This window comes from Nothoprocta perdicaria, unplaced genomic scaffold (assembly GCF_003342845.1).
Source record: "Nothoprocta perdicaria isolate Ctin4 unplaced genomic scaffold, notPer1 scaffold_36, whole genome shotgun sequence".
NCBI lineage: Eukaryota > Metazoa > Chordata > Aves > Tinamiformes > Tinamidae > Nothoprocta > Nothoprocta perdicaria.
Window position 1 is genome coordinate 2,052,667 of NW_020455599.1, and position 17,333 is coordinate 2,069,999.

Below are 17,333 nucleotides of genomic sequence, written 5' to 3' on the forward strand. Positions count from 1 at the left end.
CTCCTTAGTTTCATGTCTGTAGGCATGGTCCCTGGCTAAGCAGCAGTCCTCTCCCAGATGATGCTGTGTGCAGGTAGGAGCTACATGAAGGTCTATCCCAGTAGCCAGAGTAAATGAGACCACCATGTCTGGAGGAGAAAGAAATATTAGATGTGTCAGTGAAACGTGCTTAGAGCCACTGACTATGGATGTATCACACTCGGCCCTGAGGAGGAGCCCTGGCCAACTTAATGCACCTGAGCAGGGATAGCCAAGGAGCACTGGCAGCTCCTGGGCCTGTAGGACGCACTCTGGCTGCTGCAACAGAGCTAATGTTGATGCTGTCCTGGAGTGGAGTTGTACCATGGAGTGGAGTGATGCCTCCAGGTCCCTTCTAACCTAAGATATTCCATTATTTGTCAAATTGGTATATGACCCTGAGTAACACTTTCTCTCTCCTCCTTTATGTTACACGATGTGTAATTACAGCCCTAGACATCTTGGGATACCTCTTTTAAACCAATATTTTCATTTGAATAACATGCAATTTTGGAGGGATTCATTAGAGCTTCTTTCTGAACATACAGTTTTGAGGTACTCTAATTTACTTAGGAATTTTCTGGTCTTTTGTATACCCAGGCATTCCTACCGCAGTAGTTCTCTGTAAGATGTCTTTTACATTTTCTCAAGCATTTAATTTTGTCTAAATAATCTTTTGTAAGTATTTTGTATCAGATGGAAATTCACATTCTAACAGTAAGTTAAATAATTTCATATTGAATAGTAAAATGGGGTTATAATAAATCCAGCCTGTAGAAGGTAGATTGGACTTTGGTGGCATTTGAAGTGAATATTGGTTTTGAGACTTTTTACACAGCAAATTTCAGACTGTTTTTGTAAAGGTTTAGGAGCTGCAGATTTAAGTTGTTTGTGTAAATGTAAAATCAGAAAACTAGACTTTCTCAAAGTGTCTTCTTCATGTGCTTAAACTACTATTCTTGCCTTAATCACCTTAATCTTACCTACCCATGAAAGCTCTTTATTTCAAATAAAGCTGAGGTTGTGAATAAATTGACCCATACCTCATTCTTTTATGGATTGTGTCCTCTGGGATAGTCTAAATTCACTCTATCTGTCAATCAGAATATTATGATGTAAAAATATCAATTTTCCTCATGTACACATTCCTTTTACTTTTCGATAATCTTGGGATAATGAACTCTCGAGCTGATTTAGCACTGCAGGTAGTTAGTGAATGTTTAAAGCAGAGGCGTGTTGTTTGCTGACAAACTGAGTGAACCTGTATAGAGGGTATAGGTAGAAAACATAAAAGTGATTGTAGAAGACAGTTTGTGCTGTCCTGTGGGTTCTAAAACACTTTCAATTCAGTATGTCTGCTATATGTTTTATTTAGAAAAGAGTGATAAATCACACGCTGTGTTTTTTTTACTTTCTAATTTAGTTTGTTTTGCTGGAGGCTTTGGAAGCAGGGACTTATCTAGGGCTTTCTCTCGTTTGAGTTTTTGTTTCTGTTTGATAAACATAGTTGTTAAGACCTTTTGGCCTCTTTTTGTTATTGTTTGCATAGATTACAAAGGAAATTGTTGAAATGGTCAGGCCATTGTATTTTGGGTAGGATGATCTTGCCAAAGTTGGGTTACATTATTGCAATATGTTCTTCAGAAGGCCAAACCTTGAAACCTAACTGAAAACTGGATGGAGGGTGGAATGTTATTTTTTGTCAACACAAAGCATCAGTGGTTTGTGCTGTGCATAAGCTAGCAGCTGATTCTGTATGAAATTTGAGGTAGTATTTGATTTAGTGAGCTTTGAGTTATTAGGATCCTTTCTTCCCAAAGTTTCCATATTCATCCCTCTTGAATAAGTACCACAGTTGCAATAGCCTGAAATTTCCTTGATATAAATGGAAAGGGGTGATAGGATGTTATTTTTGGGGAGGTTGGGGCTGGGGCATTTTAATCTGCTTCCTTTTGTGGTTCCCGAGAGCCTGAATGTGATGATTTTGCAAGGCCGATTTTCAAAACCTTGCCTCAAAGCTGTGCTTGAGTGGCACTGATTTTGGGGGAGTAAAGTCAGCAAGGTCATCCCTGGGTTCATTTTGTTTTGTAAAGGTCTGCATTAGAGGTCTGTTGTGGTCTTCTGTTATGACCAACCAGACCATCTGTTGTGGCCTTAGTAGTGTAGTAACAAGTAGCATGAAAAGTGTGTGACCAAGCATGGGCAAGCGGAAAGGCAATATCGATGTGAACAAAACTGGAAATATAGGGGTGCTGTGGGCCGGTGAGCGCAGCGGCTTTGCTCCCTCCTGGGCTCTCCTTGATGGAGTGCCTGGCACTTATTTGCAGCAAGCAATGCCTTCCTGATCCCGGCAGCAGGATGGACAGACTCTGGGGAATAGATATCCTCCAAGCAGCAAGACTAAGTACGCCTGTCTTTACTGCATCTTCCTCAGCAGTCTTTACACAGAATCACAGAATCTTAAAGGTTGGAAGGGACCTATAGAGATCATCTAGTCCAACCTTCCCGCTCAAGCAGGCACACCTAGAGCATGTGGCACAGGGCAGCATCCAGGCGGGTTTTGAAGACCTCCAGAGAAGGAGACTCCACAGCCTCCCTGGGCAGCCTGTTCCACTTTATGTGTCTTGCTTCTCTTTGGAGGGTACATTTTTTTTTCCCCATGAGATTTCTTATTCTAGATAGAAACAGTGTTATTGTTGGTTTCAGGCCTTTATTCAATCTCTTCTCTTCTTAAATATAATCTTAATAAAAATCACTCAGTGAACATAGTCCTGATCTGAATGAAAATAAATATTTTGAAAAGCTGGAAATTTAAATTACCTGGTGTGAGTAGTGACTCATACTCTTTGGTAGATTCCCTTTGGTATTTTGCTATTCTATTTATTTTTACATTATTATTTGAAAAGTTTTATTTTGTATGCAACTAGGATTGCTTCTCTAAGCAAGCATGTTATAGTTGTGCTACATATCCACAGAAATATTGAATTACTTTGGAACTTTTCTTTCCTTTGCTTTTTTTTTTTTTTTGGATGGACTATTTTTTAAAAGATATTTTAAAAGTCAGACTTTATAAAATTGTACTTTGTTTCCACTTCTTTATATATACATGAATATATATTTACATATATAAATAAAAATGATTTCTGCTTTATTAATAAAGCACATCTTGGTTAATTTAAAATTATACAGGGAGGATGGATTAGGTGATGAAATTGAAAGTGTCAGGGAATGGGGTGGATAAGAAACAACAGCTTTGATCACTGCTAAGCCGGAAAAAAAATGAAGTCAACTAGGAGGCACTGAGATAAATATTCAAGAAAGATTAAGGACATGGAGAAGAAGGCAAAATTGCTTAGGTCTGGCAGGGCAGTAAATGTTGTTACATGCAACCACATTTAAATTATGCAAGGATATTATTTCTGCTTAGGTAGTTAAGTTGTCACTGAGTTGTCTGATCTTCCCCATTTTTCTGATTTCACTAAGAAAAGAGAATTTTGTGATGTCAGAACTTCTTCACAGTTCTTTCTCTCCTGTACAGGTCATACGGACTTGTACAAAAATATTAAAATTAATGCTTAAGCTGATTTAGTATGTAGAGCTCGATACAGAAGTCTGGATTTAAAGAAAACAGGTTTCTTAAATCATTTCAGTAACAGTCTCTGCTAGCTAACATATTTCTAAGTTTCAGTAATGACTGTGATATTCATTCACAGCTGTTAAATGAAAATATTTGATATTCTGGGGAAGAAAGCATATGAAAATCGACTCCGTGGGGTGGCTGGCAGCGCATGGGAAAGCTCTCAGGTAGCTTTGACTGGTATGAACGTTTTGTACCGCAGCAGGAGATGTCAGGGAATTTTGGCTAGATGAAGGAGAGCAATTGAGCATACAAGTCATCAGACAACTGCTGGAGTAGGTTTAGAGTAGGAAAGTGCAACAGTAGGAAACAACTGGTTTAGAGTAGGAAGGTGCTCCTGGTGCTGGATACCTCAACTCATCAAAACGCATGAAGTTTTGCTGCACTGAAAAAAGGAATATTGAAATTAGGCAAGTAAGAAGGATTCTAAAAGACCCCAGTGTCCTAGGCTCAAAAGCCGGATAAATTTGAGAAAAGGATGGGGATCTGAGAAGATAAATGCCACCTGTTCACCAATCAGCAATGAAAGCACACATGGTAAATTGGTAGTTAATGTATACAGAAAGCTTCTTCATGTTGCACCCGGTTTTATTTGTCACTTGGGCACTTTATTGGGCAGATTCTCTCTCTAATGAAAAGTGAGAGATGGAAAGGATTGTTGCTCTTCCTATTGGTGACTGCACATCCTCTCATCTCTTTGAATCTCATTTACCAAGTCTGCGGTAGCTACCCATAATGACCTCTTACTAGAGGTAAACTTATTACTATTTCCAGCATAGATTTGTTCCATTTTCATTCAGCTGTGTACTGCGCATAAGGATTCATAAATTACTAAGCCAAAAACTCTTAAGCATCAACTTTTAATATGTTCTACTTTTTTCTTATTGTGTAAAAAACACTTTTATAGTTTTTATATAAGTGATCTTCTAAAGAGAATGGGGATTAATTTTCTCTAAAGAGAACAAGGATTGCAAATTCAGGTGCAAAAAGTCTTTTTTGAGTGAGATTTTTCATAGTACCTCTTCATATTGGAATTCCCCTTTGGATAGAAGATTTTGCCCTAACAACATCAATTTACTGTGTGAGGAAGAGTCCTCTTGCATCTTATTTGCTCTACCCCTTTCCAATTAGAAGAGGACAGAGAGTGATAAAAGAGTATTTCTTTTTGCTGTAACTCGATAATTTCAAAGCTAGATCTGCTCTTCTTTCCTACAGTCTTCAGAAGAGGATGGGACTTAAGACTTCTGAGAGTTTTGTGCTTGTTTTTTTTCTTTTCTTTTTTTTTTTTTTTTTTNTTTTTTTTTTTTTTTTTTGTTTTTGTTTTTTAACAGGCCAAGCTCTGATAACAGGCGCCACAGCATCCGGGAGAGGATGTCCAGTACCAGCGAGAAAGGGAGCTTGTCCATGGAGTCCACCAAGGAGACGCGGTACTGTGCTGTGTGCAACGACTATGCCTCAGGCTACCATTATGGGGTCTGGTCCTGTGAGGGCTGCAAAGCCTTTTTCAAACGGAGTATTCAAGGTAATAAGTTCAAGTGAATCCCTTGAACTCTTTGCTCCAGAGGAAACTGTGAAGCTACTTGAGACTACAGACTGAGGCCAGGAGAATGAAATTTACTGGGTGTTCTTCAGGAACTGCTGTGCTCTACCATGTATTTTTAGCACTGTATTTGGAGAATGCTATTAACAGGTATATAGCATGTTTATTTTTAGTCACAGATAGCTTTGGAGGTGGGGGGAGGGACACTGTCTATATTCTGACATTCTGCTTGGCTTTTGTATATCTGATCATGGAGATAATAAGTGAGGAATCTACTTTAAAAATCCATATTGGGCCTGGTTGACAGCTTTTTCAGGATATGCATATGTCCTTTCTGTGAAGGAAAACTTTTTCAGAACAACTTTTTCTTGAAAATTGCCTTTCAGTTCAATATTAATCCATGTTGGATAATTTCTTAATCTATATTTAGTGCTCCAATAAAAAGATTGTTCCATACAAAGCACAGCTTTGGGGATGTCAGAAATCTCTTGAGCGCTAATTTGGAAAAGGAGTTTCCTGTAGGAAATGATATGTGTATTTTCCAGAAGAGTAGAGCTTTGAACTATTTACAGGACAGTATAATTCACAGACATGGTATAGCCAAAAGCATATACTGTACAGCATTCAGAGGAGGAGAGCACAGCTAACAGAACAGCGTTAATTGCTGTGACCAGGGTGATTCTTGACTGAAATGTCTGTCACTCTTATGCAACATCTCCTAAATGGAGAAAGAAGTTGTGATTCTACTGCAAATCATATTAGTATCTGTCTTGCACTGCAGAAGAAAGTAGGAAGAAATTTCTTCCTTTCCAACAGAAAACTCTCAAAGTGCTATGCTTTTTTTTTTTTTTTTTTTTTTTTTTACATCTTCAGGTAGTGTACATGTACAAAAATTCCTGTTGCTCTTTTTTTTTTTTTTTTCTCTTTAAAGTAAGCATAGGAGAAAACAGTTTTTGCCTCATATCACAAGGTGTGATTATTACCTGTTTTGTTGTCTGAGTACCGCTGAGGGGAGTTAAATAGAATTTCCAGCATTCAGCTCCAGACCTATTCCAAGCTTTAAAGAAAAAAGTGAAAGATTGCCTCCAGGGGAGACATTGATGAAATGATTTGAATGTCAGTGATTAGTTAATAGCTACTTGTTTTTCTGCTTTTCCAGATTCATCTAAATGATTTTAAGAAAAGACAGTGGTTACAGCCAGCAGTCAATAATGAGTAAGACTGGAGGAAGAAAGGGTGAAATGCTTTTCTATTGTTAACATCCAAATGATTTATTTAAACTTGTAAAGTATGGAGAACAGCTCTTCTAGCTGAGTCCTTCTCTCCACCTCCCCTCTCCTTTTTTTGAGTCGTCTGACTGAATCTTAATTATTCTTAGAATTTTTGAATTTTGAATTTTTGTCCTTGTGCTTGAACTGAACTAAGTTCTTTTATGCAGAACAACTTCCCCTTCTCTTCCCTCCCCACTTCCCTTTTTTTTTTTGGTAAGAAGTATGAGAAGTATGCCCTGCTTCTATGCTTCTTTTTATTGTTTAGAACAATACTGTATTGACAGAATTAAGTTCTTACATCTGTTACTGACATTACTGGTTTTTGGACAACCCGTAAGCAAAGTGAAAATTGAAAATACTCTGAAGCAAAAGCCAAAGCTTATTTATCCAGTAATTGTACAGTACAGATCTTCAGCTTTTGGTCATTAAAGAAGAAGAAATTAATCTACTTCATTTAGTTCCACTGTCCTGCACCAAGACTTGAATAATTCTGCTCTAGTCTGTAATAACTACGGCTCTCAGCAGTGGATCTGTCATCTACGTTTTCTACACTACTTACTAATTAATAAATTTAGTTATTGCTACATTTACATGCCTAATATATTTTTTTTAAATGTGGAGCTTTAAAAATGAAAGGCTTAAGATTTCAGTGTTCCTTAAAATGCTTTTCTTAATCTTTAATTTAGCTCATGTTTGCTGTAATTTAAACCCATTGTTCTTGCCTTGTTCCTTGTAGGCATGAAGAAGGCATATTGAAACAACCTTTTACATAGTTGAAGACTGTTATCATATCTTTCCTCAGTCTTCTCTTCTTTAGACTAAACAAACCCTCTTCTTTCAGTAGAACATGCTTTCTAGACTTCTGATCCCATTTGTTGAATGCCTCTGAACTTTCTGCGATTGATCCACATCTTTTGTGGATAACATCTATCATAAGAAATGGCTTCCACTTGTATCAAGAAGATGATTAGAGTATGAGCATTTATGAGAGAATTGTAATTATTGGCTGATCACAGCTGCTATGAAAAAGAATTTTATCATAAATGCCCAGTCTTAACAAGCTAAGGGATTATCTAAATTTCCTGTTGGAATTGGAAGCAATATCTACCTTCACACTTGCATGTTTTCCTTCAACTCATGCCCGATTTACTAAAATGATGGCAATTTTTTGAATCAGCATACATGAGAAAATATGCTATGTAACTTGTAGATTATAATGATATGAAAGAGGTTATAATTAACACTATCCATTTCTAGATGCTATAGGTGTAAAAGTGTTTGTAGAAGAATGCGTGAGTATTGTTGTATAGGGAACACACCTATGATATGCAATCCTAAAATATGGATAAAATTCCCTGGTAATCATATGATTCAGCTGTATTGAGGAAAACAGTACATGCTTGTATTGTGATACAAAATTCTTTCATCAATGAAAGAATGATTTTTATTGCTGCTGCTAATAGCATAAAACTTTATATGCAAAATAACCACACTACATCTGTGCTTTTCTGTGCTGTATTTCCCAATATGGATGCAGATGCAGAGATGCCTAGTCTGCTTTATAATTTCAATCAGAGATTTTATAGCAGAATTGCTATAGTGAAGTGCAATGTTATTAGCATACTTCAGTGAAATCATTCTCTGCAGTTTTTAATAGGACTATAGGTAAGAGCGAACACAGATCTGAACAATGAACAAGCCTGATAGAGTAATTTATTTTCCTCACTATGTCATCTGTTCTTCTAGTGACAGCATTTATTTACCTATTTGCATAAGTAACTACTGAAATTTTGTGAAAACTAACATCTGCATCAGACCTTGTCAGAGATGCATGGCTTTATTTTACTTTAGAGGAGATGGAACAGTTCTGGAGATATTCCATGACTTTCAGATTCTAAAGTCTTTGCAGTCAAACAGAAGAATCTAACAGAATTTGTGACTGTCTGTCAACTACGTACAATTACTGAATTTTGTTTAAACAGCAGATGGTTGGTGAATATCACAAATGCCTCACAAACTTGCAGATGTCAGTCCCTTTTGCTAGCTTATATTCCAATAGTGACTTTGTTTTGAGAAAACAATGTGCAGACTGATATTAATGTACAATGTTTCACAAGAGAAAAATCATATGACAGAAAGAACACTGTGTTGCTTGGCGATATAAAGTTGCTTTATTCCTCCCTCAGCCTATGTAGCCTTCAGGAATGTACTTGGTCAACTGGCTTGAATGCAGAGGCATAACAAGCAGTCACATCACAGCACACTGTACTTCTCTATTAAAATATTTATGTATTTTTAGACCAAGAGGGGCCATTAGAGTATTAAGTCTTGCCTCCTCCTAGTGTAAACTTTATAAGTTATCCATATAAAGAGCCTAGTAACTTGCTGGAGGTAAATTTTTAGAAGACATCAGCCTTGAGCTGGGCTCAAGAGCATGCTTCCAATGATTGTTTGTTCTAGAGATTTGTTCTCCCATCTGCTAAAAAAAATCTTTATAGTTTGAATTACTTTGGCTTATATAATGAATGCTTAATTTATTATGGATTTCCTATTGGAAGTTATTATATGTTATTATCAAATCATGATGATAACTAAAGTAAAATGCTTGAGTCTTCCAGTGTATATCTTCCAAGTCACTTCCTTTATCTTTACATCTTTTCTGATCCCCTGCATCCTTAATGAACCTCTTAATAACAGAATTATGTGAAGCATTTCAACATCAATCTCACAAATGCTATTTACTAATTAAACACCACCTGTAACTTGCACGTACTTTCCACCTTCTATTTTTTCTGTTGTTTGGATAGCCATCAAAGTGTATGGGACAGGAAGGAATTGTTTTTACCATCTATGACTCGCATCCTGCAATTGCAAAAAATGTATTTGCAATCCTGCAAATTTCCTAATATTGAAATGTGTCTTGATCAGAACTGTCAAAGTATTCCAGAAATCTTCAATTCTATTTTTCTGCCTCCTTCATATATCCTTATGATTTTTTCATGCACACTCTCTGCCTTTTTTCATGGCTTTAGACTTGCACAGAAATATGACAAATTTCACAAATACAAATCTAAGATGATGCAAGACGATTCAAGACAAGCAAGAATAGATTGTCATCTATGATTAAATGTCTTCAATTGCACAAAAAGGGGTCTTCAAAATGTGGAAAATCTTAAAGCTGGGAAGTACTTTAGTTGTGTGACTAGAAAGTGGATTGTATTTAACAGTTATGCCTTCTGAACTTCAAGTGGAAGAGTTTTGGCAGTAGACTTTGAGTGTTATCAGTTGTTTAGCTTCAGAGTGATAGAACTGTACTTTGTTGAAAGCATGTAGTTGAGATTTTTCTTAACATTAGGAGTGCTACATATGTACACACACATAATTTCTTCTGAATTGGAGAGATTTTTGATGGTAAAGCATGGTTACCATTGGGTATGCATGGGTGACCATAACATAGTAATTGCATGTTTGTCAGTTTGCGGGGTTTCTGAGATCTTCCTATTAGCTCGTCATTACTGCCTTTTGTTTTCATGGTATTTTTGTAATCTGTTTGATAACAGCTGCAAATGCTGCCCAGGATCCTGCAGCTGAGAAACAGAAACTCCCTATTAAGACTGCTTATCCATTGATTCTATGAGCTGTCAACAGAAAAAACAAAACAGCAGAACATGAGCCTAAGTGTGACATGCAGAAATAATCACAATGAAACAGGGGACTGTAGAGCAGTATCTAGTCTCAGAATGGAAAAACGCAGTTCCAGTTTCAGAAGTTGGTGACTGTTAGAAATCCGCAGTGTAGAAAATGTTTTGGAAAGAAGAGTTTTAGCCATTATTTTTACATTTCCAAATGCCAGTGATGAGCCAGATTCTTCTGAAACATGTTTTACTTTATGATTTGAAGTATTCTTTTTCCACTAGAAGTCCTTAAGTACATACTCTGATCATTGCCTTTTAATGTACATTTTGAATATCAACATTCTCATCACTGGTGATGTTGTTTCAGACACTTAGGTATTCTTGCCAAATGCAAATACTTTTTTCTTTCCCTTGTCAATCAACTTTGGTACTTTTCCAACAAATTTTAAATGCTGCATTTGGCAAGCATATGAATATAAGATGTTTGCATCTAAAGTACTTCCTTATTTCTTGTGATCTGAGTAAATCATTATGCTGGGGTGGTGTTGGAGACCTAGTCCATCTCTTTGTCCTATGATATGATCAGCTGTTACTATGTGATTCTTTACATATTTTTGTTTAGCTTAGCTTAGCTTAGCAAAAACCTGTTGTCTATTCCAGTATTTGGCCCTCCTTATTACCCTGGGAAAGGTAATAGGAATTTTGAATCTTCCTTCCTGTAGGTTAAACTCATGATTTATTTTCCTATCATGCTGCAGAAAACAGATTGTTCTCTTTTGATCTGCACAAAAGACTATTATCAAACTGTTTCCAGTCCCTTTTACCTAACCTGGAGTAACTCACTTTTTTCAGTCTTTTTTCACCAGGCATGTTCTCCACAACTCTAATTTTCTAATTGCTCTACTTTGGATGTTTTCCTGTTTTGTTTTCTTTTTCTTTCTTTCTTTCTTTTTTTTTTTTTTTTTTAAGAAGTAGATTACTTCTATGAAGATGCTTTACCATAGCTGAATAGAGCAATAGTATTACCTTACAGGCCTAGCAGATGGTCTTCCTCTATCTCCATCACACTGTAAGACTGTAAGAAAAACATGAATCTGCTCACTCGTCAGTGTGTGATGCTAAATAAGCTTCAGCATACTTTTCTAGAGAATAATAACTTGTTCCTCATCTTGTTTTGTGCAGCTGATTATTACTTTTTTAATGTAGTCATAGGTCCTTACTATTGTCTTCTATCTATTTGCCAAGGTAATTTTGAATTCTTGTCTTGTAGATTCCAGAAGACTTGCCATTTATTTCAGATTTATTTCTGTCTCACTATCAGAGTGATCTTTTTATATATATATATATATATATATATATATATAATGTGTATATATATATATAAGCTTGTGTGTGTGAATATATATATATATTTATAGGTAGACACACTAGCTCAAGGTTTCTTCGGGCTATAAAAAATTAATTTTATAGTAGGTGGAAGAGTGAGTTTAATGTGGAGAAGAGAAGGAAAAAATTGCAAAAATCTCTACAGGATTTTAGGAGACTTTCAGGGATGAATGAGATTATTTTAGTGCTCTCTTGCAAAGCATTTGACAGTTGAATCAGGAATATCTTCTCTTGTCTAGCCTTCTCCTTGTTGATTTTTTTTTCCCATTTTAACTTTTCTTTCTTCCTGCTGCTTTAGAATAGAGGACACTAAACATTGCCCATTCCAATAAATGCAGACTTTCCCCACAAAAGCCTCCACTTGCCTTACTGTATCTGTCAGGATTTTGGGAAGAATAAAAAAAAAAAAAAAAAAGAAACTGGGCAAGTTCTGTTCTCTCTAGCAGAAAGAGAGAATATTGTGAAGATGAGGAGGGTGAGAAGAAGTCATGACTGTAGGGGAAGCCTTGCGACAGTACTGTACTAAGGCTTGGTGAGCTACCGTCTAGATATGGCATCTCCTGTCTTGCCTACCATGATATTTGTTCAATGACAGCAGCAATATTAATTGGCAGTGCAATAGAATGGCTGTTCAGGTCATCAGGCTGAACTTCTTTCCTTAGGCTGTCTTGAAAATCTCATCACAGAAGAAGACTGTGCTTTATGAATATCAAGAATCACAATGACTGTATTTGTGAAATGTTGATGTGTCTGTTTTAACCCATAGGACAAAAATTATTGCAGCTGTTTAAATAATACGGATAGAATTGTCACAAATACCATTGTCATTGTGTTGAGGATCTTAACAGTGACCTAAAGAAAGCCATCAAAAGCAGCAAAGTTATACATATATATGAGAGAAGTAAATATACATTACAAATTATATATTTGAAAACTCACATTCCTAGCTTGGTTCTATGCCTGCCAGCCTTTCAAAATATTGACTAGGAAAAAGAAAGAGCTAATTGTAGGAGAATTAGAATCTTTTAGTTTAGATTAGTTTCATAAGCTTCCCTCCCATGAGCTTTTGGACTTTCAGCAGGTTAAATCTGTCCTTTGTAGTCACTTCCGAGAAGTGGAAATCAAAGTAGAGAGAACTTGGTAAGATGACTGAGGTGGTAAGTATATGAAGTGATCCTCAGTATAATTTTGTTTCAAAAGGGGATTATTAACAAATTTGATATATCTAGTTCAGGGTTACTGTAAAATAAGCTCACTGAAGCTAGTGTGGCCCTTATCTGCTGGAATAATTTATTAACAGATCAGGTAAATCACTCATTGTTTGAATTCTTTGAGTAGGCTTATATATTTCTCTCAAAGGCATGCTTTTAATTTAAACACAAATTATTGAAACAGCAATACCTCTCTTGTACTAAAGAGCACAGCTACTTCCCCAGTCTAAAATGTGGTCAAAGATACATTTGGTCAATGGATCAATACACTACAGGATATGAGTGTTTTTATGGTATAAGGGAGGAAGCCAGTGGGCAAAGATACAGATCAATAAACGAAAGAAGGGTGTAATGAGTTTTTATTTTGCATGAAAAACTGTTGTATAAACATAAAAGGGAATTTATCAAAGTACTAATGTTACAGATGAGTATAATATTTTAACTGAACAAGGAATTGACTGTGCTACGGTTGCTTTTGCAAGCTCCCATGCTGAAAACTCTCTGTGCTTTGAAACACCATGACCATTGTGCACTCTGTCATGTGCAATGACAAGCCCTTCCCTTGGACATCCATCTGTTTAATGGAAATATCAACACTTTCTCTTACAGAGGTGCTCTGAGAATAAATATATTTTCAGCTCCTTGTGATCTTTACACAATTTTTGAGACCGTTTAATTAACTAAGTATAAATTAAAACTAGCCAAAGTTTTTCAATAGACACCATCACAATTTAGTATCCAATGGCTGATGTTATATGTGACATTGAAAAGGAAATGTATTCATTTTCTTGTTGCACATAATTAATTGGAGTTTATGTGCACAAGTGTAACTTGTAATTATTTTTTATTAGCTGAAAGATATTTCCATAACAGAATTTATCCTTTTTCCATTTTATCTCAAATAAATTTAGATTCTAAAAATACAAGAGATATCATTTAAAGTCTGCAGGAATAAGATGGCCATGGCTTGCCTCTGACTCTCTACTGAAAATACTTTTTGTCTCTGGAGGGATCAGATTGAGATGCTCCTGAGTAATACATTGTGGGAGTTTTTCCTTTAACACAGCTGTTGTTTTTATCATTTGCCAATGGTTTAAAACAATTGTGATTTATCAGATAGGGAAACAGAAAGTAGATGTAGTACTCCTTGCCAGATTTTGCAGAGATTGAGATCTGGATTGAAGTCTTTGTCTTGAGAAAAAAAAATATATTTCCTGTTTTATTATCTTTTCTGAAATTAAAAAGATGTGACTGGAGTTGGGGTAGAAGTAGAATTTGCTCATGCTATTCTAGACCTGGAATAACAGTTCAAACACCATTTCAGATTTTAAGACTTGGTCCAGTAAGAAAACTTTGATATGGGCTGCTGCAGTAGATGTAATTATACGTGTATGTGTGTACATATGTATATGTGTATTTTATATGTATATGTGTGTATATGCATATTTATACTATATATAATTACATGTATACATGTATACACTTCTGTAATTATATAATTATGAAGCTAAAGTTAAGTAACACTTTACTTTTTTATGTCACTCTGAACGTCCCTGTCAGTGTATGACTTATGACTTATTAAATTGTTGAGAGGCAGGAAATTCAATATACTCATGCAGAATTATCTTTTTTTTTAAAATTTTCCCATTTTTTGAAATTTCTTAGAACAAGTTAAAGGAAACATCTGCATCATAATAATTTGGTTTGAATTAATTGCTCATGTGAACAATGCTATACACATGCGAAGGCAATAAGTTCCACCAGAACATAAACAGTGTGTGAGCTGTGTGACACAGCTGAATGAGAGATCACAGAGTACATAGATTTTGATATTTTCTCATTTTTCACTCCCTTATGTGTCTGTGGCCTTTCTTTAAGAGATAAGTAGAAAAGGAAGATTTGTTCACTGGATGCAAAGGAGATGTATTTTGTAATCTTCTGGGCCCTTTTCCTTACTGTCACATACAACAATGTCCTACTACTTTAGGAGAGAAAAGGATTCATCTTCTCAGCAGGGCTGAGTAGTTGCTAAGAGACTTTAGGTTTGAAATCCAAAGACCTTGTCTGAGGATAATTAAGCTGTGAATTTGAGTGTCTGTGATTATAAAGGAATTAGGCATGACCTTCTCTTCTTTTGTGAAACCTGTTAGAAAACAGTTGGATTTTAAAATCAATATGCAGTTTTACTAGGACTGTTTAACTTAAATTGGTATAACTTTTAATTTACAGTCAGTATTTGTTCATATTGAATTAGCATATGTAACAATACTATTGTCCAGACACATTTTTTCTTACATTTTAAGGGTATTTTTTTCTAAGGTTTTTGCCTTTAGTCTATAGCCCATGACTCTCATATCTTTGGTTTAACATTGAGGTGCATATAAACTCCCTTCTCCAGCCTTCCTTTCACCCAGGTATGAAATATGAAATTCTACTGATTTCACTTTCTTCATAATTTGATAGAATGTCCTAGTGCTTCGAGATAATGGCTTATGGTCTGCATGAGATAGGTAAAAAGTAGTTCAGGAATTTCTGTGATGTGAAGATTGAAATAAATACATAATTAAATGCAGAATGCCTATAATTAGAGCGATAATTATCACTGGTTACAATTAAAATACATGATGAGCTGATTCAATCACATCAGGTTAGGTGTCATGCAAAATTTGTCTGAGTAAAAGTGCTCCTTTATTGACCTTGTAGAATTAAAAGTTTTTGTGCATTTTTAAGCCATTTGTTGTCAATGCTGACAAGCGGGTTTCTTTAGTTCATTTTTCCCCCTCCACCCCTTACATGAGTTGCTCTCTCAGGATAATTCTCATGGTAGCTTGAGTATAACAAAACTGTTCTCTTTGCATTTAAGAAAGAACATATCTATGTGTTGTTATGCTAATTACTCTTAATATTGTTAATACCTTAAAATTTACACCCATGATGATCAAAGACAAAATGAATTCAGATCTTCAAAGTTGCAATTCAGCAAAACACTCAAACATGTCCTTAAATTTAAACATATACACCATGCTGGGTGTACTCCTCAGAAGTACATAGATGCTTAAATGTTCTGTTGGATGTAGTAAAGCTTAAATGAAATGAAATATGAAGTGTTTTGCTGACTGAAATCCTCAAAGGTAAATGATACTCCCACTCCGCCCGAAGCGTGCTCTGCTCTTGCATACATGACAAGTATCATGAGAGCCCTCATGCCGACAGCTGTATGAGTCTGTGAGCATAGACACTAGCCATATGACTCATGGCAACAATAGAAAGTCAGGCTGTGTGCACAATAAGAAACAGCTCTGATTATGATGAGTGGGTTTAGAGTGAGGTCAAAAGCGTTTTGATTTCAGCCATTATCTTCTTGTTGACATGTGCTTCCTTAACCTCTCCCCCTTCTACATCGATCACTATCTCTCAGAGTTCTGCATCTAAAATTACTGCTTTGAGAAAGGGGCTATATCTTTTACTCTATTCTGGAAAGTGATGTTAAAACTAAACTTTGCTGTATCTTTCAGTAGAGTGAGCAAAATACCGTGAAAAAGCTCGCTTCAGGCCCCTGCAACAGCCTCCCTAATCTCATTCTTTGTAGTTCATGGCAATGCAGGTATCAAGCCTGTTCCTTACATGGGAAACTTTTTGTGCCCACTGTCACAGTGTTAAACCTAATGGGCTGCTTGTCCTACAGAGTGTTAGGTTGCTACAAAGAACTTGCTGAATTCAGGGACTGCACATTTTCCCTTTATATATTTACCTTTTAATTTCCCTTGGATGAAGATCAGCTACCTTAATTTTTGAGTCAAGGTTTTACTTTGTTTTTAAAAAGTATAATCAAAATTTGCAATCCTTTCTTGAGCCTATTTCAGCTTGACTTAGAAAAAAACACTGACAACTGAAGGAAATTGCAACAAACTTTTGGCTTTTACTTTTTCACGTTACTTTTTTCATGTAGATATAGCATCTTTATATGGTTGAGACGGTTTTCTTTCTGACTTGATTTCTTTTTCTTACATGTGAAATGTTTTGAATCAGATATAGAATAGTCTGTGTCATACCAGAGGAACTGAAAATTAAAATGGTCTTTCATGCTGAGATTGAAGTAGCTTTTCTGTTCTATCTTCTTACCTCAGTCCTGGAGCAAATCCTGTGGATTCAGATTTTTCCAGCCATATACCATTCTACTAAGCAGGGATAACAAATAATAACTCTGTATATTTGAGCCAGTGTGTAGTCTGCTGTCACTGTATTAACAAGTTTACAGTTTGGCTGCTTATTTTGATTGGATCCCAGTTCTGTAGCATTAGAGAGCAGATGTTCCTGGTGTAATCTGATAGTCATTTTTACTCTATTTTCTAATTTGTAGTCAAGGATAGATGATTTGATGAGACCAAGACCTTTTGTCAAACCTCTACCCTACTCTACCTCAAGCTGATCCCTTGACCTGAAAGAAAGAACAAACAGTTCTGCAGTAAAATTGTTTCGTTATGTGCTGTACCTTAGTTGTGTTTAGATGAATACAGGGAACCAGTATGATTATTTGGGATAGTAGTTTTCATCCTTGCTGAGCTTCATCTATGGCTGGAAAGTAATTTTAAAGGAGACTGAAGAACCCATTTGATTTTTAAGAGGAGATTAAAA

General features: G+C 35.9%; 1 protein-coding gene across 1 annotated transcript in view; it reads left to right on the forward strand.

Moving 5' to 3' along the window:
- The window catches only part of ESR1 (estrogen receptor 1), a 111,873-nt gene that overhangs the window by 25,008 nt on the left and 69,532 nt on the right, over window positions 1-17,333 (forward strand). The window contains exon 2 of the mRNA XM_026044399.1: window positions 4,987-5,177. Coding sequence (XP_025900184.1) covers window positions 4,987-5,177 — 191 coding nt within the window. The remainder of the gene's footprint in view (window positions 1-4,986; window positions 5,178-17,333) is intronic.